The 22571-nt window shown below is 42.3% G+C and overlaps 2 protein-coding genes across 3 annotated transcripts in view; both read right to left on the reverse strand.

Annotated features, from left to right (window-relative positions):
- Positions 1-2681: 2681 nt before the first annotated feature.
- zfp36l2 (zinc finger protein 36, C3H type-like 2) lies at positions 2682-6430 on the reverse strand. Its single transcript, XM_054600165.1, has 2 exons — positions 6060-6430; positions 2682-5895 (listed from the first exon to the last, which is right to left on the reverse strand). Exons 1-2 carry the CDS (start codon positions 6147-6149, stop codon positions 4699-4701), a joined length of 1287 nt encoding a protein of 428 aa, XP_054456140.1. The 5' UTR covers positions 6150-6430; the 3' UTR covers positions 2682-4698.
- A 2695-nt stretch (positions 6431-9125) lies between these two features.
- The window catches only part of thada (THADA armadillo repeat containing), a 96065-nt gene continuing 82619 nt past the window's right edge, over positions 9126-22571 (reverse strand). For both annotated transcript variants that reach the window (XM_054600106.1, XM_054600104.1), the window contains exons 37-38: positions 10782-10957; positions 9126-9736 (exon numbers count right to left, since the gene is read on the reverse strand). In XM_054600106.1, the coding sequence (XP_054456081.1) occupies positions 9413-9736; positions 10782-10957 (500 nt within the window). In that variant the 3' untranslated portion in view covers positions 9126-9412. The remainder of the gene's footprint in view (positions 9737-10781; positions 10958-22571) is intronic.

The raw sequence follows: 22571 nt of genomic DNA on the forward strand, positions 1-22571 counted from the left end.
TTGATGGCCGAATACCAATTTCGGGAGCCAGCAAATCCTTGAGTGTCGCACAGGAAGTGTACTTTTGTATTGCATTTTGTTGCACACTAAACCATGGCTTGTATAATATACAATATTTTTTGATGCCTTGCTACAATCACGTTTTGTAGTATTATGTCATACTGTATTATCCCCTCCGATGAATCGCCACCTTTACATGGTGGAGGGATTGACTGCCTGGTGACCCTGGGAGCTGTGTTGTTCCAAATGCCAATACTAAAATATGTCTTTCTTTATTTTATTTTAACATGGGCAAGAGCTATTTTTTTATTTTTTTATTTACTGTACTATGACTTTTTTGGACATCCTATATTATGACATTGTATGACTTTTTCATGCTACAATACTAAAATATGACTTTTTATTATTATTTTAACATGCTTTACTGTGCATTTTTTAATAACTTTTTCTTTACTTTTTTCGACATACTATACCTTGACTTTTTTCATCATGCTTTACTTCAACTATGAGTTTTTTCTAAGACTTATTTCGACATGCGATACTATTGCTTAATTTAGCCTTGTTTTGACATACTATCCCGTTTTAATGACTTTTCTTCGACTTTTGTCAACATACTTGACTTTTTTTTTATGATTTTTTCAGCATAAAATAATTCTTACTTTTTTTGGGAAATACTATGACAATTTTATGATTTTTCCAACAGTCTTTACTATGACTTTTTTGGAAATACTATTTTTTTTTATCGATGAGTTTAATATATATACTTTTTAATAATTTTTTTTGACATTTTAAGACCTTTTTATGAATTTTTTTTTTCTTTTATGACTTATGCTATACTACTGTGACTTTTTTACGACAAATTCGACTTACAATATACTTTGACATTTTAAGATTTTTTTCGACATGCTATACTATTATTTTAATGACTTATTTGGACATACCATACTGAGTTTTTTATAGTTTTTTTCAGCATACAATAATGTGACCTTTTTCATCATACTATACTATGACTTTTTTATGACTTATTACGGCACGCTAGAAATACTTTTTGATTAACCTTTTTCAGCATACAATTACATGACTTTTTCAACATGCTATACTATGACTTTTTTATGATTTTTGACATACTATACAATGACTTTATTTGTCGAACAATTATGACTTTTTCCGTGGTGCGATATCATTTTCTAACGACCTTTTCCATCACACTATACTATGACTTTTTTGGAAATGCTATACTTTGACTTTTTGATATTCTTTACTATTACTTTTTGATGATCATTCTTCACTGACTTTTTTAAGATTTTCTCGTCATACTATACTTTGACTTTTTATATCTTCCCACATACTATACTATGACTTTTAGCATCATACTATGCTATGACTATTTTACGGCATATTTCAAAATACAATACTATGACTTTGTTCTCCATACTAGAACAAACATACTGCCTTTTTAATGACTTATTTCAACATACTATAAAAAAAAAAATTCAGCATACAATAATATGACTTTTTTTAACATGCTATACTATTACTTTTTATTGAATTTTTTCAGGACAAAATAACATCTTGGACATGATATACTATGACTTTTCGCGAGGTGCTATACTATGATCTTTTTTGACAAGCTTTACGATTACTTTTTTCATCATACTATACTATAACTCTTTATGACTTATTTGGACATACTGTACTATTATTTTCTATGATTTTTTTCAGCATACAATACTTTTCTTGACATGTTCTACTATGACATTTATTTAATTTTTTTTCTGACATTCTCTACTATGACGTTTTTTGGCAAGCTTTACTATGACTATTATACTGTTTAACGATTTTTTTAGTCATAGGGTTTGACATTGGGCATTTTCATGTGGAAAGTAGCGATGTTTCATTTGCCCGATAGCAAATTTACCGATAAAAATGGAAAATGTCGGCCTATTAAAAAATATATAACATCAACAGGGATTTGGACAACTCGTAAGAGTTGGTGTCAGTAAATGTAATTCCCTCTCTAATATCTATTTTTATATTACTGTGAAAACATATTTTTCAACCAACTGTATTTATTGAAGTTTTTTTGGTAATGTTGTAACTTAACTTTGCAAAATACAAATTTTTAGTGTTTGGAGCTTGAGCACACCATAATGTGCCCTTATGACACACTATATTATTATTTTTATAGCATGCTATACCGTCATTTTTTTCACCAAGGCTTAGAAGAACACATTTTAAAAGCCAAGTCTTGTTCACTGTAATATTCCATAGTTTATTCAGGGCTGCAGTTTGTGCAGAGCTTTCAAAGCCAAATTAGTTCCTGAATCAGAGCCGAATCTATACAGTTCTTTGGTTTGACAGAAGATTGGGATTCAGGGAGATGCGTTTCCCTGGAAACTAGCAGGTCAGTGCTTTTAAACTGTATACTGACCACAGGCCCCTTCTGAGGGCCCCATGCCAAGTAGTGCCACGAGGCAGCTGGGGCTCCTCTGTGCCCAGGACACACTCCGTCCCTCCAGGCTTTTTCCCACTGGAGGAGAGAGCTGTGCTGTAACATCTGATGGGTTTTCTGTGAGCAACACCACCAGAGAAATTCATGTTTTCTGTCCGGACGTCTAGTCCTCACACCTGTTGAACCTTCATGGTTTAGGAAACACAGCCCGACAGTCTCAAGTTTGTTTTTTTCGAAAATGATTTTTATTGGGAGAACTACAAAAAAAAAAATGTACAGTACAAAGTTAACAGTCTCACACTCAATTTGTAGTGAACTGACTCCCCAAAAAATAGCACAACTCTCGTTGTCTTTTTTGTCCATTTTTTTGTTACATTCAAAAAGCTTTACTTCTGATAAAGTAGTCAAAAGTACATAGTGCGCATCCCCCTGTACCTACTATGTACAAAACCAAACGTGTTCATCCACATCCATCTCCAGCAAACTCAAAAATAGATTTCATATTAAAAAAAATATGAGGCAAAACGAAAATCTAATAAGAGGAATGGGGATTTAGAAAGGTTACGGTTGTTTTTGTCAGAGTGTCTGAGTGGTAACAACCTTTAAAAATACAAAATGAAAGTTTCAGAATCCAACACTACATTCAGTTCAACCTGTGTATAAAAGATGCCATGTAGGAAAAATACTTTATTTGGTTAATTTTAAGGCATGTCAAGATGGTGAACCCCATATAGGCACTACACAATAATACTGGGGCACAAGGGATTGCTACATTCTTTAGCACGTGGCTGGAATCACAGTGTGACCTCGTGCAAACAGAGAAAACAAAAAATAAAATAAAATACTTTTTGGTTAATTTATTGACTTGGGTTCTTTGTCACTGAAGTCTGATCTAGATCGACAAAAAAGAAGTAAGGTTTGGACGGTCTGTACAACCACATTGTTTATACATTCTACGGAAACATCTAAATAGGGATCCTCCAAAAAAAAAAAAAAAAAAAAAAAAAAAAAAAAAAAAAAAGCCTTCTACAGCACTTACACACAACCTCAGGAGCAAACAGCAATCACGCAAACTTTTTTTTTTAATAAACGTAAACAAGGAAACAAAATTAATGAAATAAATATCACATACGTTCTCTTAAATTAAGATTTTTTTTACTCATTTACAATAAAAATAACGAAGTGAAGTTACAAAAAAAAGAGGAAAAAAAACCAACAAAATATATATATTACTGTGAAAAGAACATACACTCCACTTTATGCAGATTAATAATGGCGATCATAATTTAAACATAAAAGAATATAGATCTATTGCTTCATCATACTTGATAAATACAGTATGGACACAAATTACCAATGTAGCCTATACTTTTTTCACAAGATAATAAATAAGTTAAATAGTCCATAGCCAGTTATGCACAGCTATGTATATCACTCAAAAACAGCTAAAAAAATATATATTCAACCATCAGCAGTGATTTCCCCAAACAAACCCAACTCAAGAGTGCTTTTTATCCAAGCAACAAACTAGACTAACCAAACGGACCACTGGGTGGCGCTGGGAGAAGACAGATCTGGAATGGAAGTTGAAGCTTTCAGAGAAGACAAGAGAAACACACACAAAAAAAAACACACTTTGATAAAAAGGGAAAAAAAAAAAAGTTACTTTGAGTCAAGGCATATTCTTGGCAGGATGGGAGGAAATCTGAAAACCGCTTACAGTCTCTTCTTCTTTGTCAAGTCATGTTAACCCACACATCTAATCCCAGGAAAAAAGTGTGGCTTTGCCTGATAGAGCAAAAAAAGGGAGAGGGAGGGGGCTGCCATGAAGCCCTCGGGCAAGGCACTGATGGAATGCCTTCTGTTTGCTATCTAAGTTTTAATACAGCTATATTACATACAAGGAGAAAAAAAAAAAATACTAAACTAATGCCAGGTCAAGGACACTTTAATGTTTGAAGCTTTATTGATCCCTGTAGGGTGGAATCCTCTACTCTTGCCCCCCTCCAGGGAGGTCAGAGCAGGGTCAGCACCCCAGGAGCTGGTGGGGATTCAATGTCTTAGTCAAAAGGCACTTCGGAAGGGTGGTTGCTGCTGAAATTGGAGTGGAGGGGCAAAAAGGTGAGCTTAACCGGGATCCTCTGCTTGAAGGACAGTCTACATCACTCACTGACAACCCGTGGCTCCTCAAACCACCCCGCCTGACCAGTCCAGTAAATCCATATGAGAGGAAAAAAAACAATCGATTAGTCATCTGAAATCGACAGCCTGCTGAAGATTGGCAAACGCTTTCCAGCGTCCAGACTCGGAGACTCGGAGCCGCTGAGGCTCCCAGAAGAGCTGAGGGACCCGCTCGCATAGCTCTCCCGGTCAGAGAGCGAGTCTGGCGGGCTGGGAGGAGGCTCGAACACCGGCGACTCGCTGAGGCGGCGCAGCGCCTGCAAGTGGCTCATGTTGTAGGTCGGAGGGGAGGCGCTGCTCGGCATGTTCCCGTAGTAGGAGCCGCTGGAGTGGTTGTTGGCGTACCCGCTCGGGGTGTGCACAGCCAGGGGGGCCAGTAAGGCTTTTAGGTCCTGCCCGGGGAAGTTGAAGGCACTGTTTATGCAGGACATGGAGTTGGGAGAAAGCACGTCCTCGTAGAAGCTCGACGTGGACGTGCAGGAGGAGCCGGTGGTGGCCGGCGGCGGAGTCCGGGACATGGGGCTGTCGAGCAGGGGAGACTCCAGGCCGTGGTGGGTGGAGAAGCCGGAGAAGCTGAGGCTGTGGTGGAGCTTTGGTCTGTCCCTCTGGTTGTAGCCGAGCTGCTGCGGGGGCAGGATGTCCCTCTGGCCGTAGCCGCACAGGTCCCGAGCCGACCTGGACTCCCCCGCCTGCATGTTGGCGTTGGCGGCCGGAGCGGGCCGGCGCTCGTCGGCGTTGTGGATGAAGTGACACCGGGGACCGTACGGGCAGAAACCGATAGTATGGAAGGTGCGGCACGGCTCCGTTTTGTACTTAGGGTGGCGGGACAAGCTCCTCAACTCGTGGTAGCCGTGAGCGAACTGACACTTCTCCCCGTACTTGCAGGACCCGTTCTCCTCGAAGGGCCGGCACAGCTCCGTCTTGTAGCGGGTGGAGTTGATCTGAGAGCCGGGCTTCTGCTGCAGCACACCCCGGTCTCCGTTGTCGCTGTACGCTCGGTCGCGGAACTTGTTCTCCTTGTTCATAAGAGCCGTGGAGCTGCTGCTGTTGCTGCTCGGCGTGTTTTCCTTCAGGCTGCCGTAGGAGCCCATCGAGTACTTGTTGCCGTTGTTCATCGCCTCCAAGTTGCTGGTTGAGTTTCTGCGGAAAAATCCCGGCGAGAAGGGGCCACCGGAGCCCGGAGACGTGACCGGAGCTCCCACTGCTTTCTTATCCAGCATGCTGTTGATGTGGAGGGCGTTCATGTTCATGCTTTTATCTTGCTGTAGGGGAGAAAAGACACCAGTTAGCAAATGCACGTCTGGCACAGATTCTCACTATTTTGACCACATGGCACGTCTGTATTTCCCTGCAACGTGACAACTTGTTGCAGGCAAAGAGTCGGAGCATCCCAGAAACACAGCCCACATCTTGTCAAACTTCTTACCTTGTAAAGCATCTCCATGTCGTAGAACGCAGACAAGACGGTCGCAGACATCTCGTTTCCCCAAGTTTGCTGCTGCACTCCGTCTTTCATGGAGGACCGGCCGGGATCCTTGAACGCGACGTGCGGGAGCGGTAGTTTGTGCCACGACTGGTTTTTGGTTGAGGGGGAAAAAGTTGCCTTTAAAAAGTTTGTGTGCAGTTTTTTTTAAGTCCGCAGAAAAAAAGGAGGTAAAAAGAAAAAAACCGGGGGGTTAAGGTTGTTGTGTTGAGTTGTAGGTGGCTTTATGTCCTCCCCTCGAGAAGCGCTGAGCCAGAGTGCCTCACTGTGCGCTCCAGCCCTTTTTGCGTGGGTATAAATGCCTGGCGGAGGCCGGGGAGGGGCGAACCAAAGTCGGCGCAAAAGTTTTGAGAGGAGCCGCCTCCTGGAGAAAAACTTCCATTCACCGGTTGGCCGCCTATTCTTTAACACCACGCCTTGAAATCCAACCCCAGCGGACTCCCCCTCCTCCATCCTCCTCCATCCTCCTGACACCCCTCTAAAAAATGTCCCCCCCCCCCCCCCACACACACACACACTTTTTAATCACACAACCAATTTTGTGGAAGTTGGTTTTGCTTTTTTTTTTTTTTTGTTTGACTCTCGCTGAGAAAGAATGTAGAACACATGAGGAGGGTCTACTACGCATGCGTGCTTTTCTCCAACAAAATTAATCATACACACATCAACACCTAGGTCTTATACGTGTGTGTGTGTGTGTGTGTGTGTGTGTGTGTGTGTGTGTGTGTGTGTGTGTGTGTGTGTGTGTTTTTTTAATGAAAACAGACTCCTCAATAAACTTCCCAGCAAAGCCCTCTGGGGATTCGCACCCACCAACCGACCAGTGACAAGGCCACCCTTCTCGCCTCTGGACCACCACACTTGGAAGCTGACACATGTATTTGTAATGGAAGGAAACTCTGCCTCTCCCTTCTCCTCTCTCTCTCTCTCTCTCTCTGTGATGGGGTGAGACCACAAGTATGAGCGGAGAGGAGTCCAGGCAGAGTGCAAGTACAATTTTTAGCAGCAATCCGGTTGCATAATCAACTTCCACAGCACAACAGCAGCTTATTCAGAGTACACTACACATGACCTACTTTACTATTGTCTCAAAATCTAAACATCAATATGTTGACTTCCTCTCCAGATTATTAAGAATCGCTCCTAAACAACACGTTGAGTCATTCTAATGCTTTGGTTAAATTTTTTTTTTTTTTTTTTTTTTTTTTTTTTTTGAGCCACTCTTTAAGTTCCTCCCTGACTTGTTTTTTTCCCCAATCTCAGCCCAGACTGCAGGAATGTGTGTTTTTTTTTTTTTTTTTTTTTTTATGTGGCACAGCAGAGCAACACTGTCCCCATGAGGGCAAGGCGAGAACTGTGTGTAAAGAAAAGACAGGGGGTGCCACCTGCTGGCCGGAGCTGGAACTCGATTTTAAGGCCCATTCAGGCCCCATGTAGCTGTGATAATGTCACACTCTTATGGAAGAGAAGGTGTCTTTTAATGTCCCCTGTTTTTATTTTTTCAGTAGGGCCCCAGACACAGAGGGGCATGTTTAGGGATGATTTTGGTCCTTTAACCACAGTCCCCCCCCTCCACTTCTTTGTGAAGTCAAAGAGTGCAGTGCGGTTGCAATAAGCTTGCGTGATGTAACCTTCTCAGGATGGCAGAATGTTCACATGAAAATGTCAAACTACTCGGCTGCACTCTTGGAGTTATGTGAAGTTTAAAAAATAAAAAAAATAATTTACCCAGTGGAAAGATTGCAGTGTTGGCAGCAGTGGACTAGAATCTATATCAGCGCTCCAACGCTGTGCGACACATATCACCAGAAATTGCTGGTTTCTGCGACACTGGTAACCATTAAGCCTTTTCCACATGGGATCATAATTGGAAGAGTGGTTATATATATAAAAAGAAAAATGTTTTTTTTTCTGTGACATGATTCAATATTTCTTTAAGTGCTGTATGGTTTGGTTGGAGAAGCGGGGAGGGATGTTACCAAAAAAAAAAAAGTGGGAGGGGAAATAGCAACAAGCGAAAAACAAGTGACATAAGAGCTTGGAATCTACTACTACCAACCCTAAAATTAGTCCGAGGGTTGCCCCAGGACTATTTTGTTGCTTTGCAAGTTGTGATAAATAGTTTAATGTGAAGGACAGACACGGCGAAGGCTCCTGAGAAATCCCTTGAACATGTCCTCGTCCGCAGAGACCGCTCTCTCTCTCTCTCTCCCATCACACGGCTGTGTTTTTTATTTTTTTTATTTACGAGCTGTTCCAAAACATTACGTCAGTTTTACTGTAACAGGGAACATGGCTACCAGGGAGGGAGAAGGGTCCAGCTGTATGAGAGGCCAGCATTAACACACACACAGAGAGAGAGAGAGAGAGAGAGAGAGAGAGAGAGAGAGAGAGAGAGAGAGAGAGAGAGAGAGAGAGAGAGAGAGAGAGAGAGAGAGAGAGAGAGAGAGAGGACAGTAGTCCATTGTGCCGTCCTCCTAATTACACAACTAGGAAAAGTAGAGGGAAGCATAAAATCACAGTCCAATGGGAAGAATCCTGCAGTAAATTAAATATCGCAGGAAAATAACACCTCGTATAAACATACAGTAGAAGTCGGAGCGTACACTGAAATACAACTTTGGTGACGTGTCAAGAGAAGAAAACACTCGCCTTCACAATCCCATGCCCTGGGTTGTAAAGCTCACGTCGCCGGAAAACAATCGCGCCATTGAAGCCGACGCTTGAAGCTTTGGTCGTTGTTTTGTTCCCCGACCCTTAAATCCCTGGTAGACGTGGAGGAAGCAGAGCGGGCTGCGAGCTCAATGCTGACACTGTTAGGAGTGTTTGTCGTGTGACACTTGCCCCGCTGATAGGAGCACAGTGCGTCGAGTGTTGCTTTGGACGAGACCCGGCGCTGAGTTATTGTAATGGCTTCCGCAAGCATATTGCACGGCATTTAAATTGTTGTTGACACTTGGCGCCTTCCTTTTCATGGGAAAATAGGACAAGGGAATCAAAAGGTGCAGTGATTTTAGACATAATGTTTAATTTAAAAGACATCAAGGAATGGTAATCGTAAAAATTAAAAACACATCTGGTAATCAATGAACATTTGTAAGACAAAGTGAGAGACAAGTACAAAGTAGAAAAAATAATCCCGTTGTTTCCTTCATTCCCTTGTTGTGATATTGGACCACAAAGCCAGTCTGTGGTCTCAAACGTTGATACTTTTCTTTAATTTCCATATTAGGAACCTTGACTTTAACAAATTGTACCTAAAATAAAATAAAAAAAGTCAAACCCTGCTACCTCCTCTACCTCAGCCTCTCAAGCACATCTAGAGCCAGAGTGGCCTTCTGGTGCCGCAGCACCAGCCGGGCGTGCTCCATGGGGGAGGAGAACTGGGGCAGGGCAGGGAGGGAGTCCAGGGCCTGCTGGGAGCCGAGTGCCTTGGTACGAGCCCGGGTCGACAGTGTACGGATTCGGTGGACCTGGTCCTGCCCTGCAATCCCTGGGGCCCTGGTCCGCCCGGAGGCCAGGATGAGGGAGCCGATGTGTCCGTGAAGCAGCTTCACCCACTGGACCGGCTCGGCCCACAGGTTCAGATCCCCCTTCTCAAACAGGAAGTCCTCTTCGTCCTGGTCACAAGCAAAATGGGAGTATGGTTAATCAACAATTATAAAATTGATATGTTGAGCATGTTAGCAAACCTTTAACTATTTACTCATTGAGCAGTCACAGTGCAACATGCATTTATGATTAGTCGTTTTTCTGGGCCTCTGATTACAGTTTTATTTCAGCCAAATCCTGAGCGGCATATCTGGATCTTTAGCTACTAAACGCTCCATCAGGTAGTGCACACTGGGTTTCTTTTACTGAAAAAAAAATTGATTGCCGCGGCTGAAACTTGGGTTGATGAGAATGGTTACAGGGAACCAAAGCAGTAAAGTTTTTTGTCTTTTGTTCTTTCATGTCTGCTAGTATTGACCATGTTTCATATTGTCTGCAGACAAAGCATTTGCATCTTATGGGAATGTCTGGTAAGACCCTGACAGAGGAAACAGCTTATCAGTCATGTCAGTTAAAGGTGCTGTATTCTTAAAGTAAAGCTTTAAGAATACAGCACCTTACAGCTGAAGATATTTGGGCAATTTTCTGTTACCTTGCTCACAGTTACTTTACAATGCCTCTCAGCTGTTTAACGTCAGTGCCTACAAAACGGAACAGGAAGCTACACAACTGTGGCTTGAGAGCTAAAAACCTTGGTGGATAAAGGCACTCAGCTATTTTGACTACTGCACTGCTGTGAGCAGAACTAAACAAGGGCGAGGGAAATAAAATAAAGTGCCATCTGTCCCTGTGATCCCCACAGACAGAGTTACACCAACCCTGAATCGCAGGCCAAGAGCCTTAAGTGGTGATTTTACACTTGGTGCATAAACATCCTATTTGTTCCACCCTAGCAATTAAGAAACTAACCCTGGTGTAGCCGTAGAAAATTAAGCTGTGACATCCTTCGTGGTCATCTGTCATCAGTTTCACTTCATGGAAATCACCGCTAAGAACATGATGTCTAAAGTCAAATGTCTGTCACCGTTTGTGATGTTTTTGTGCCGCATTGAACAATGTCAGTTGAGGTCATTAAGGCAAAGTCGCTCTTGAGGCTACGTGACGGCTTCTCACCATACTGGGGTCTTCGTCTGAGACAGTGTCCTTGCCAGCTTCTTCATCTCCCAGCAGCCACTCTGTCAGAGCGAGGATACCCGCCGGCGTCTGCCCCCAAAGCTCGAACAGGCGACACAGGAGCCCCACGCCCGAATCCAGGGCCATTGGAGGACACACGGACGCACCTGTCACATCTGAGGGGCAGAAGAAGTACACGTGTTTATGCAAAGTCCGTAAACAGTGTTTAACATTAGAGTCACATGAGGCGACAGTCAAAACAAGCGTCTTCAAAGACCGTCTTTGCCAACAACAAACAAACTGCTTTTGGGGAGTTTTTCCCACCCTCAGCCCACTTCTGTTGCCGTGTCATTAGGTGACTGTGTCAGCTGAGTGGTGGTTGAACTTGTGGTTTGTTTCACCTTTAGTCTTAAGTTCAGCTTTGGAGTGACCCGAGGACCTCTGCCCTGGGGTCTAAGGTGGTGTTCCAGCTCATAATTAGGAAAGAGGTCAGGGAAATAACCGAGGAAAATTTGAAAAAAAAACAAAAAACTGCAGAGCGCAGAACTGAGACAATTTTTTGTAAAAGCACATAGAGAGGTACCATGAGTGTGGCAAACGTCTTGTTGATTTGGTCTGACCCAGTCTGTAGTGCTTCTTGAGATCCGATCGCAAGTGGTCACTAGAGTCGCATGTGGAGACGAAGTCTTCCATAATTTCTTAGTAGCTCCTAGCTAGTGTCAAACTAGTGACTTACTAGATAAGGAAGCTCCATTAAAACTTCAGAAATGTGTTAGCTAGTACAAACATCTGAAGCACGGTGATGGTATTAAACCTGACAGTTAACCCCTTTGATTAGAGAAACATGTCAACTGTATGCTGACTTAACCATAATTATTTTATCATTTATTTAAAGTTATTGGTGTGATGTTTCATAATTTTAGGTCTTGTTCAAATGTGGTTTGAAGCCTTCTCAGTTTATATCATTATTAACCAGCCTTTTAAAGTGGCAGGTCAGATGCATCAACCATATCCTTTTATAAGCTCTTTTCAATCCAAATAGGTCACATATTAGCATTTCTGTTAGCTTAGCTTGCTAACTGTAACTAATTCTTAAAATCCCATCTCAAAAGTATGTCAATAACACAAAAAAATTACATATTACAGTATGCTTAGGCTAAGTTTGAACTTTTTTCTCAATAATATTAGAATTAATCAGTTAAAAAAATGATTATGACAGATACTGGATGGTTACATGAGCCATAATCAATAGCATAGTGGACTTTTGTATTTCCCAAATGGAAACTCGGGTTAGTGCACAATGTAATGAAAAAAAAATTGTAATGACCGCCTTGTCTCTTCCACGAGCCGAAAAGTTTAAGATGATCCAGGTTACTATGCCGATATTCCTGCTGGAGAAACTTGTTTTTCTGCCACTGTACGGCACACGCAGGTTTTCTAAATGGCTTTTTATACGGGAGTGAATGTGCATGACGAAATGGACCCATCCCGCGGAGTATCGTGTGATGCGGTGGCATGAAAGGAAAAAACATTACCCGTAGCGGCGTGTCAGTGTATCCAAAATAATTGAATCTGAATAAAGTCTGACTAACAACTCATACTGAAATAAATAATTCTAAATTAGTCTCGTTTCCACAGCTGAACAGTACACTTTTTGTCAAAATTCAGATGCAGGAAAAAATGTGTGTGTGTCTGACGCGAGCCCAAAATCAAATATGAAATAAATATTCCTAAATTATAATCTGATTACTGAGCACCTGCATGTAGTGAATTTTCCACCTTCACCTGATTTCCCCCAAGAACCTTTCTGGTATTGGTGCTTGAGGAGTATAAATTACGCCTGGCTTACTGTATGATCCAAACTTGAGTGTGTGTGTGTGTGTGTCTCTGTCCTCTGGGCTTGGAGGGCCTTCTGGGAAACAAAACTATAACTCACATAGCCGACCGCGATCAGGGCGTGTGTGAGTGGATTCAAAACTATCCTGCGCGTTACATCAATATGCGCGCGTGCACGCACAGTTTCCTGTTTTCGTGCTAATGAATGGATGTAGGAATGGATCGCCCCCATGTGTGAATATGAAGTTCACGTGGTTCTTTGATTTAGTGACTAAATAAATTATGTTGTTCTTTTAAGTAGTTGTGCTATTTGTAGTCCTCCACAAATAGCCCTCTGTTGCCATAACGCTTCTTCACATATTCGGAGGCCTGCCATGATGAGCCCACACTCGCTGTGTTCTATACGAGAGCGGAGGAAGTGCGAGGACACACACTTCAAATGGGAGGGAAAACACAACGTACGACTTCATTTAACGACTCCAGTTGTCCACGCAGCAACACACAGGTTGTTTGTGTGTTTGGGTGTTGTTCTCCCATCTTGACCATCCTCACTACAGCTGACACCCAGATAACACCGGAGACTTCAAAAGGCTTTCAGAGACACTAGCCAAAACACTACCACTATGGGAAGAGAGGGAGGGAGGTATACAGACCCCCATCACTCATACAGTATCACTCACACTCACACACACACACACACACACACACACACACACACACACACACACACACACACACACACACACACACACAGAGAGAGAGAGACAGACAGACTCGGGAACCCAGATTGTTTTTCCTCTTTAGAGAGGAGGCGTAAAATCGGAGCAGAGCCTGAAGTCTGAGCGGCGAGGGAAACCCGCTCTGTGAACATTAGAGGCTGCTGATTGGACCGCATTAAAGGAGATTTAAGAGTTTAGGAGCTTGAGTGACGAATTCCTTTCTTTACCGAGAAGCTGCCCCTCTCTTTTTCTCTCTGATGTCTAACCTTTACAGTCCCCCCCTTCGCGAACATTTAGGGACATAATAGGAAATTTTAGCTGCATTCAATTGATCGGTTTTTCTATGGCGGTTTCACACGTCGCTTAATGCGATTTCCCCCTCCGCCAGCTTTTGGCGCAAAATGCTCAGTTTCTCAAGGGGATTGGCTTTCACGCTGTTACCGGCGTGTGTTTGTGTGTTGGTAAGAGTTTAGTCCTATGTAGGTATTGTATGAGTTTGTGTGAGTTGATGTAAGACAATCTTGTCCCTGGAAATGACAATATCATTGCCAGTTGGTGGATGAATTGGGTTCTGAGTATGATGGAGTGAGGCTATGTGTGTGTTGGCATCCACTGGAACACACTCCGTCCACTGGCACTCTTATAGTTCATTTGAGCTGGGCAGGGCTCTGTGTGAGGGGAAAACTTAACCTTGTGCCACTTGTGGAAACAGTATAACAGTTGTACCATTCTGAGCGTTTTTTTTTCTTCTTCCTTTTTGGAAACTGAACTAAGATCTTTGGTTGCATCTGACAAACAGAAAGTAATTTATCTGTAAATCTCCAAGAACCATGTCTTTTTTCCAGAGGGAAAGGCCTATCATGAAAAAACAGCAGAGCTAAGGCTGCTGAGAATGTCATAAGTTTTTCCAGGTATTAGGTACCAAGTCCATCTGCTCATGAAGACCATGTGGTAGGATTGAAAGCTCTGGAAAAAGCTGGTAAAAGCACCTTTAGTTGGTAGTCTTGCCAAACACTATTTCTTAGATCAAAAATGAACTTCCGGGTGAGTGGCATTCCAAAGTCTTTGTTTGGTTCATGTACATTGATTGGCATACTAACAGCAAATACAGTACACTATTACAGTTATTGTACAGTGCATTCTGTATACAATCAGTACCGTTTGTAGTATTAAACTGGGACATAGAAATATAAATGATTTGCCCGGACATGGATTCAGGCTAGAGATGTTGAAAGCTAATTCCCAACAATTTAAATTAAAACCGGGCCTGGAGCTAATTAAAAAACGTTGATGCAGAAGAAGAGGTGGTGCAATGGTTGTCCAGAGGTATAGGGCACCAACATCAGAGGTTCAAGTCTCGCAGAAGACTTTTGTTGCATTACCTTGCTCTCTCACATTATTTCTCATCATCTCTCTACTGTCAGATCTCTAATAAAAAGGTATACCAAACAAAAGCAATCTTGCATTGTACCGATTCGCTTCCTTCCCTGTTCCAGCCAGCTTATCTGAATGTGCTGTACATAAAGTATGGTGTAGTTTAGGTGACTTTGCCTTCACATTAGTTTGTATTTTTCGTAGACTCAGACTGAACACAGACTGATGGGTTGCGACTAGCAAAACTAAAAATCCTACAATCCTTGGTGAAAAAACAGGAGAGATGAAGGAAATACATAATATTCCTAAGGATTTTTGTGCGACTAAATGCTCTGAACTGTGGGTAACTGATTATAAACTACAATCATACATTACAGGATTGTTTTTTGAACATCAAGGTTTTCTCAGCCTCACTGTGTCTGATCGACAGTCGTGTCATTTAAGTCACTGAATTAAATTAAGTGACTGAAGAGACCTTCGCTGTTCACTAAATCCTTCCTGAGCCTTTGCAGCTGAGGGGGGGTGTCAAATGTCCCATTGAGAGGGGGAGGAGGGGGAGGATAACGGGTGGGTGTTTTCAACGGTCTGTCAGGACAAGTGAAATGAGAGTAAGCCCTTCCCGCCCCAAACTCCTCCACTCACTGGTGTCATCGTGTCCACTGTACTGGGTAGTTCATTCCTCTGCTCAGCCACCCACGTCTGAGGGTTTTTGGTTAGGGGCTGCACCCATCCCACCTGGGGGATGGGTGCAGCCCCTAACCCCTAACACCATACTGGTCCCTAAAACCACACCTGCTCTGCTCCAGTCACGTCTTTATTACCACACAGTCTGGGGCTGCAAAGAAAATATAAGTGCAGGACCTAATCTCTGATCAGACGGGTCGTTGGGGCTTTTGAAACAAATATTTTAATATGCTTCAGAATGCATCACTGTGTGAAAACAAAGACTTTCAGCCCCACAAAAACTGACAGCGAACAAAGATGAGATTTCCACCCGACAACAGCAAAATCCCACATCACCCTTCTTCAAAGCTTAAAGAAGCACTTCTTTCTTCCTCATGCGCGACGCTCTCACACAGTTCTAGTGCTGCAGACGCTGCAGTGGAGCCGAGACACCAGGAAACATAGGTGTGAAATAGAGAGGTGTGAAATAAAAACAAACACTTTACAGCCCCGACTTCCTCTGGTGCTTGGCGAGAAACGGCATGAGAGCAAAGAGCAGCAGCAACAACAACAACAACGACGACGACAAAAGCAACATCAGATAACATTAGCATGAAAATAACAGTACAAAACTTAGTTAATGGTGACAATTACCATAGAAATAATGCAGCAGCGATTGTCATGAAGCTCAGTCAGTGGTTAGTTCGGGTCAAAGGATCAAATACAAGTCAATGGTTGCCAAACAGAGGTTGTCTCTCTCATGGAAACACCGGCTACCCCTGTGGTTGTTACCTTTCCTATGAGACACAAATCAAAAACGGCCGAAAAGTTATGTAATGGTTGGACCAAATTGGTAAAAAGTAGGTTGTTTTGCCTGAATATTTAAATTGCTTGTGTTTGTTGATAAGGTCCAAACAGCAATCGAGTGGAATTTTTTGCCATGTGAGGTTTTACAAGAAATGCCGGAAAATGTCACAATTAAAGCATTTTCAAGTTGATTCTGTGACTCTTACAAAGAAATGACATTGGACTCTTGGGTTGGCTGACTTTGTAGCACTTTTCAGACCTGGAATATGCAACAGGGTCAAAAGACGAATGGTCAGAATTGAGGCGTCAGAGGCCCAGATATACAGACTTTTACGAAGCGTTCCAGACGATTCTGAGGCATGAAATGCTCCCAGTTGAAATTTCCAACCTCCAAGAGTTCCAGGTGCACGACACAAACAAAAATCATGGCTTAACTGACGAACTTATGTCTCTTTGGCAGTAGAGAACACAATTTAACGCCACATTTTCAAGGTATTTTTTTAAACATTTTACCAAATAACTATTCCAATTAAGTACAGTTAAATATACTTTACGTTGCCTTTGAGTTGATGGTTGAACGCAGCATTAGACCATAGAATGGGTCAAGCTATAAAAATGCTAGAACCTTTATTTCCCATAGTGTGTGGCAATAGCTTTTTTTCTCCATTAGGGAATCATTTGGTAACATTTAAAAATATGGGAAGCCACAAAAATCTACATAAGAAATGTTACGAGTGCTTTCGCAGGCTGAGGGCATGTCTACACTAACCCGTTGTCATTTGAATCCAAATATCTTTTGCTGCATTCGCACCGAGCGTCCACACTATACCGGAGTTTTCGGGCACCGAAAACGGAAGAGTTTGAAAACGCTCCCGAGGACGGATAAGTTTGAAAACGCCACGTTTTCCTGATAGTGTGGATGGCGGAAAACGAAGCAGTTCGAAAATGATGACGTAGGCACCCACCTTCACTATTTGATTGGGTCTTGGGAGTTACGATTCGTCACCCCCTTACCACGTGACCCTTTTTCGGAAGAGAACAACAACAACAGCCTTGATTACCGATCGACTAACAGGTTAATTCAACATGGATAACTGATTCCAGGCGTTGTTGACCTAGCTGTTAGTTGTCTTTGCAAGCAGCTGTTGCGCAGTTCCATTCTGCATTTTATAATTCTACTACTGCAACCAATGTACTTCCTGTTTACACCGGCACACGCAGGCCCAGTGTACGTGAATAGTCATGTGATATTCGTTTTCAAGGGAGCAAGTCTGGACGCGAATCATTTCGAAAACGATGCTGAAACGCATGTGTGGATGGAGATCGTTTTTGTTTTAAAACCCCGTTTTCAAAGTTAATGTAGACATGCCCTGAGCAGTACTACATATGCGTTACATACGGCGTCATCTACCTTTAACAAACACCAAAAAATTATACATTTATTGGCTCGTTCACACTGTTTTATGGTTTACCAAGCTAATCTTAATCTCTTTGTATAAAGGAGGTGATAACTGAGTGATACAGTGGTCTTAAACAGATTTATAAATGTAATTTCTTTCTGTCCACTTTTAACCCTGTTCTGTAGTCGTCTTTTCATTGAATTAAGACTTGATCCGTGTGGAAACATGCCACAGAAATCCTAATGGGTCCAGTCCCAGTAGGAGTGCACCAGCACATTCAGTCTGACTGTTCTACTTACTGGACATAAATACTGATGAGCTCAGCTCTATGCAGTTTAGAGTGAACATTCAAACGACCCACAACTACTAACAGAACTAGGTCTGATTACAACGGATGCATAATGAGGCCGATCGCACGGTCAGATTGCGAAACAGTCACACCAGTTCACCTCTGCGCTCCCGTTTTATCTTAGACTGCAACGAATACAATGCACACACACTTCAAGACAGCCTGCAGACACCAGTCATTACTGCGGACATGTGACTTTATTTCACACCACACCAAATCATTAAAATCTCATTCAGCACGCTGCCTTTCCAGTGAAACATTGTGAAAGCAGCAGAGACACACCATTTCTGTTTGTGTGTTGTCACTGGAGCGTGATTTAACACATATTTATTCCAATATTAAAAAGTTAAAGCTACAAATCAAAAAGTACAGTAATTCTCTGTTTCTGTGCATTTCATGGGTTCTTCTTGAATCAGTGACACGCAACACTTCTTTTAAGTTTTGTTTCGGCGATTCATCCAACATAAACCAAACCGAAATTCAGGTTTGATGGTTGGGTGAGTATAATGCTAAAATAGGACGAGGCCTGTTTAATGAGTGTCCTTCAGCCCCGCCAGGCCGTTCACTTCCATTCATCTGCGTCATCCACTGTGAATTAATTAACTGTGTGTGTGTGTGTGTGTGTGTGTGTGTGTGGTCAGTTGGGGGGTAAGACACTGGGAGAGGCATTCAGTTGGCTTTACAGTAAGAAAAGTGGGTTACTCTACTTCAGAATGGTGGATAAAACAGGAGGAAATGAAGGGGCCTTGAAACAATTTAAGATTTATAAACTGATGGGAAGTTGGCATAATTCAAAAGGATTAGATTTTTACCTTCTGGCGGAGTTTAATGAGAATTTTGATCCAAGGGAGAGCAAGGAAAATTGGGGAAAAGAAGCTAGCCTGGCTTTGTTCAAAGGTAGAAAAATCTGCCTACAAACACCACTTAAGATATCTTTATTCAATGTTTAATACGTAGAAACCCACTTAAATCCAGGTATTTGATATCCACAATGTTAATCTAAGGAGGGCAGGAAGTTGATTTGTTAGAAGATACTTGGGAGGAGAGTTCAGTGAGTAAGTAAATACTGGCTAATACAATTTAAAGAGAAAATTCAGTACTTTTCAAGTGGACGTCCAGTGTTGATGCAAAATGTAGTCAATTGAAACAACACATTTTTCAGTTCGTTCTACATTGACTGAAAAAGCCTACACACCGCCTAACGCTCTGACTCCAATAACCAGGGCTAAATATCCAAGTCAGCCCAAAAAATGTCAAAAGTACCCTCGTCCTTAAAGTCCTCTGGACATTGGGATGCCATTTTCCGTGTTGAAAAAATAGCTAGTTTGTAATACAAGCGAAGAACACAAGGACGTTTTTGAGGGTCATAGAGCTGGCTACACAGAGAAATCCAAGCTGAAACAGCCTGTAGTTCTTCCTTACATTACACTATTCTACTGTCAAGTCAAATGACGGTGCTGGATGCAGGAGTAACAATGGATTTTGCAGGTGCAAACTCAGCTTTCTGGGCATCAGCACTGATTGGACATCGGCATGAAGGGCGCAGAATTTTCCCTTTAAGGTCGATTATAAACAGGCCTCATTAATCAAATTCTAAATTAATCTTAAGAAGTCTTTTTTTATTTTATGTCTTTTAATTCTACTTTTGTAGAATAAAAGTCTTACATAAATTATTTGGAAAACGTCTAAGTGGAGGATCACGGTTTAGCTCCGCTTTCCTTTCCCTTTTGTCTTCCCAATCACAATTCTAATCAGTGCCCTCTTACACACACTGTTGTCCAATCCGAATCCCTCTGTGCTCTCTCTATATATATATAAAGTGATCCCTCTGTTCCTGCCCCGAGTCCGTCACAGTGCTGGAAGGCCAGCGAGGGTGAGTGGAGTTTGATTTCAGACCCAATTAGCCTGGAGGTATTTGGGTGGGGGTGGTGTTGGTGATGTTGGTGGTACTGGGGGGCTGTTGGAGAGTGGGGTAGGGTTAAATTAGATTTTCTCTTCCTGTCCAGGACAATGGCTGCACTGTAGTTCACAGAAGAAGAGTTCTGATTAACCTGATGTGAATCTGAACTAAAGTTCTCTCCCACACGCCCAACAGATTTATTTGGATTTCACCTGGCTTTAAATCAGAGGTCTCCTTTTTTAAGTAAAGAGAAACTGTTTTAAGTGAAACAAAAAAATTGTATAGCATTCACACACTTTATCTAAAAAACAAAGTGGGTCCTACTCTTACTTAGTGATGAAACAATATATGTTTTAAAATGTTTTCTACCAATGACACAACAAATTCCACTACTTTAAGAGAAAAGACACACAAAACAACAATGTACTGAACGCCTCAAAGTAATTTCAGAGCTTTCGCCAACATTTTGAAAGAATGGTTCAACATTTTGAGAAGTGTTCTCGTTGCTTTTTTTCTGAGAGTTAGATGAGTTGATTGATATACTGGTTTGAGCCAGGCTAGCCGCTTCCCCCTGTTTCCAGTCTTTATGCTAAGCTAGGCCCATAGCCTGCTAGCTTTAAATCCATATTTAGCTTACATACATGGCAGCGGTACTGATGAATGAACTACATTTTGCAAAGAAACCGTCAAACTGTTCTTCTAATGGTTGTAAGATATAATTGGTGTATACACACACCGCAGGGTCAACATGTTTTTTTAATTGTCTGTTGCGCTGTAAACCTAAGCAAGGAAATGATCAGCAACTAGACAGAGTTAAAACAATGAAATGGGGGGGGGGTATTGTGTGTTGCAGAACCCGTCTCTGTTCCCACATCCCTGGCTGTCCTCCATATGAAAGGGCCAGGAGTCGTCGCCTCCATCTGAAGCAGCTAACACCTCAGATACTTGACTCTGCAATGGCGGGTCATAAAACAACACACACACACACACACACACACACACACACACACACACACACACACACACACACACACACACACACACACACACACACACACACACACACACACACACACACACACACACACACACACACACACACACACACACAGGCTGGCCTGCAGGCAGTGGATGGGAAAGATGCACGCGCACGCACACGCACAGTGACCTGCAAACACACAGTGTTGTTTTTCCATGGGCACAGCATCACACTATATAGCTATGGTGTTGAATAGCGTGCCAGGCTATCCCATTTCTCTTTCCTATTTGAGATATTATGCAGGTCACCAAGCCAAAGGTCTCACACTTCAGATCCTCACCATGGCCGACGGGAACACAACCATGAGAAATGTAGAAATGTTTTTTCGAAATTTGGCATGGGCCAGAATTTTATGTTGGCGCAAACAGTATTAAAAGAAAATCACACCAAAAAAAGAAAAATCTTCAACTTTAAGATCACTGTTTAGCACACTCAAACATGTTTTCCTACAGACAGCAGGAAGTTGGTTCATGCACTCATGATGACTTCATTAAATGCCGTAGATCTCCAAGCACCAAAATGTCCTCCAAGCTCACTGCCGTGCATCTAACTTTAGAAACATCACTTAAGTTTGAGCTCTCAAAGCAGAACGATGACATATTTTTCCAATTTAAATTTTTTTTTTATTTTTTTAGTCGTGTGATTTCTCTTGGGGTTTTTCTGTTGTTTTTCATTTACGTTAGGAATTCCAACTTTTTTGCCAGCCAAGTAGCTCATTCATTTCTTACCAGCTCACCAATTTGCCGCCTCGTTATCGTCTTTCAGTGTTGTACGCTACATTCCCGTTGTACATACAACACATGTAAAAATAAAGTCAGGAAATTGGGGGCAGTTTTCATGATTTTCCATAAAAAAAGCAGGGTTGCTGGAGAGTGAAGTCACTCTGAAGAAAGGAGGCCACACGCACGCACGCACGCACAAATTATGCCTATTGTGCTCTCTTCCTGTTATAGAGAAAACCTCTCCACCTTAGTCATGTTGAAGAGCTCCTATCTGATTTATATCTGACAGCTTATCTGGCCTTAAGTATATAAACACATATAGAACACACACATTATTTTTGGATAAAATCCTGATAACAGACTTTTTTTAAATGCATTTCCTGGACAATTCAGATGGTGAAACATGCTCTGGCTTTAGAGGAAAAGTTGTTTGTTTTTTCTCATGGTAAATCCAAAAAAACTGGGTTCCCCTATGACATGGCGAACGGCGTAGCCACGAGGGGCAGCGGATGCTCTCAAGAGATGTTTGCTGTCTCTTGTTACGCTCAGAGATGCTATCGGCGGCGACAGACACAACAGAGCTGGCTTCTGGAAAGCTGGGGGAAACACAGGAAGCGAGCGTCGTCGAGGACGGGAAGTCACACCGCGGCGGTTTGTGAGGGGCACTTGAGAGCTGGCAGCTGTCGGCCCTCTGATAAAGTGTGTGTGTGTGTGTGTTTGAGAGAGCAATGTGAGGGTGGATTACCCGAGTTGTGGTTTTGTGCGAATCAGAACTCAGACATTTACCCAACAATGACACAACCCCCCCACCACCACACAACTTTTTGCTCTTACATCTCAAATCATCGCCCTTCATTCCAGGAAAGCTCCCCATTCCTCAGAATGATGTCATCGACTAGGGACGGGAATCAGCAGGGACCTCCCGATACGATACTATCACGATATTTAGGTGGCGATTCGATATGTATTGATTCTGTGGGT

Source organism: Anoplopoma fimbria, chromosome 6 (assembly GCF_027596085.1).
Source record: "Anoplopoma fimbria isolate UVic2021 breed Golden Eagle Sablefish chromosome 6, Afim_UVic_2022, whole genome shotgun sequence".
In the NCBI taxonomy this organism is placed as follows: Eukaryota; Metazoa; Chordata; class Actinopteri; order Perciformes; family Anoplopomatidae; genus Anoplopoma; species Anoplopoma fimbria.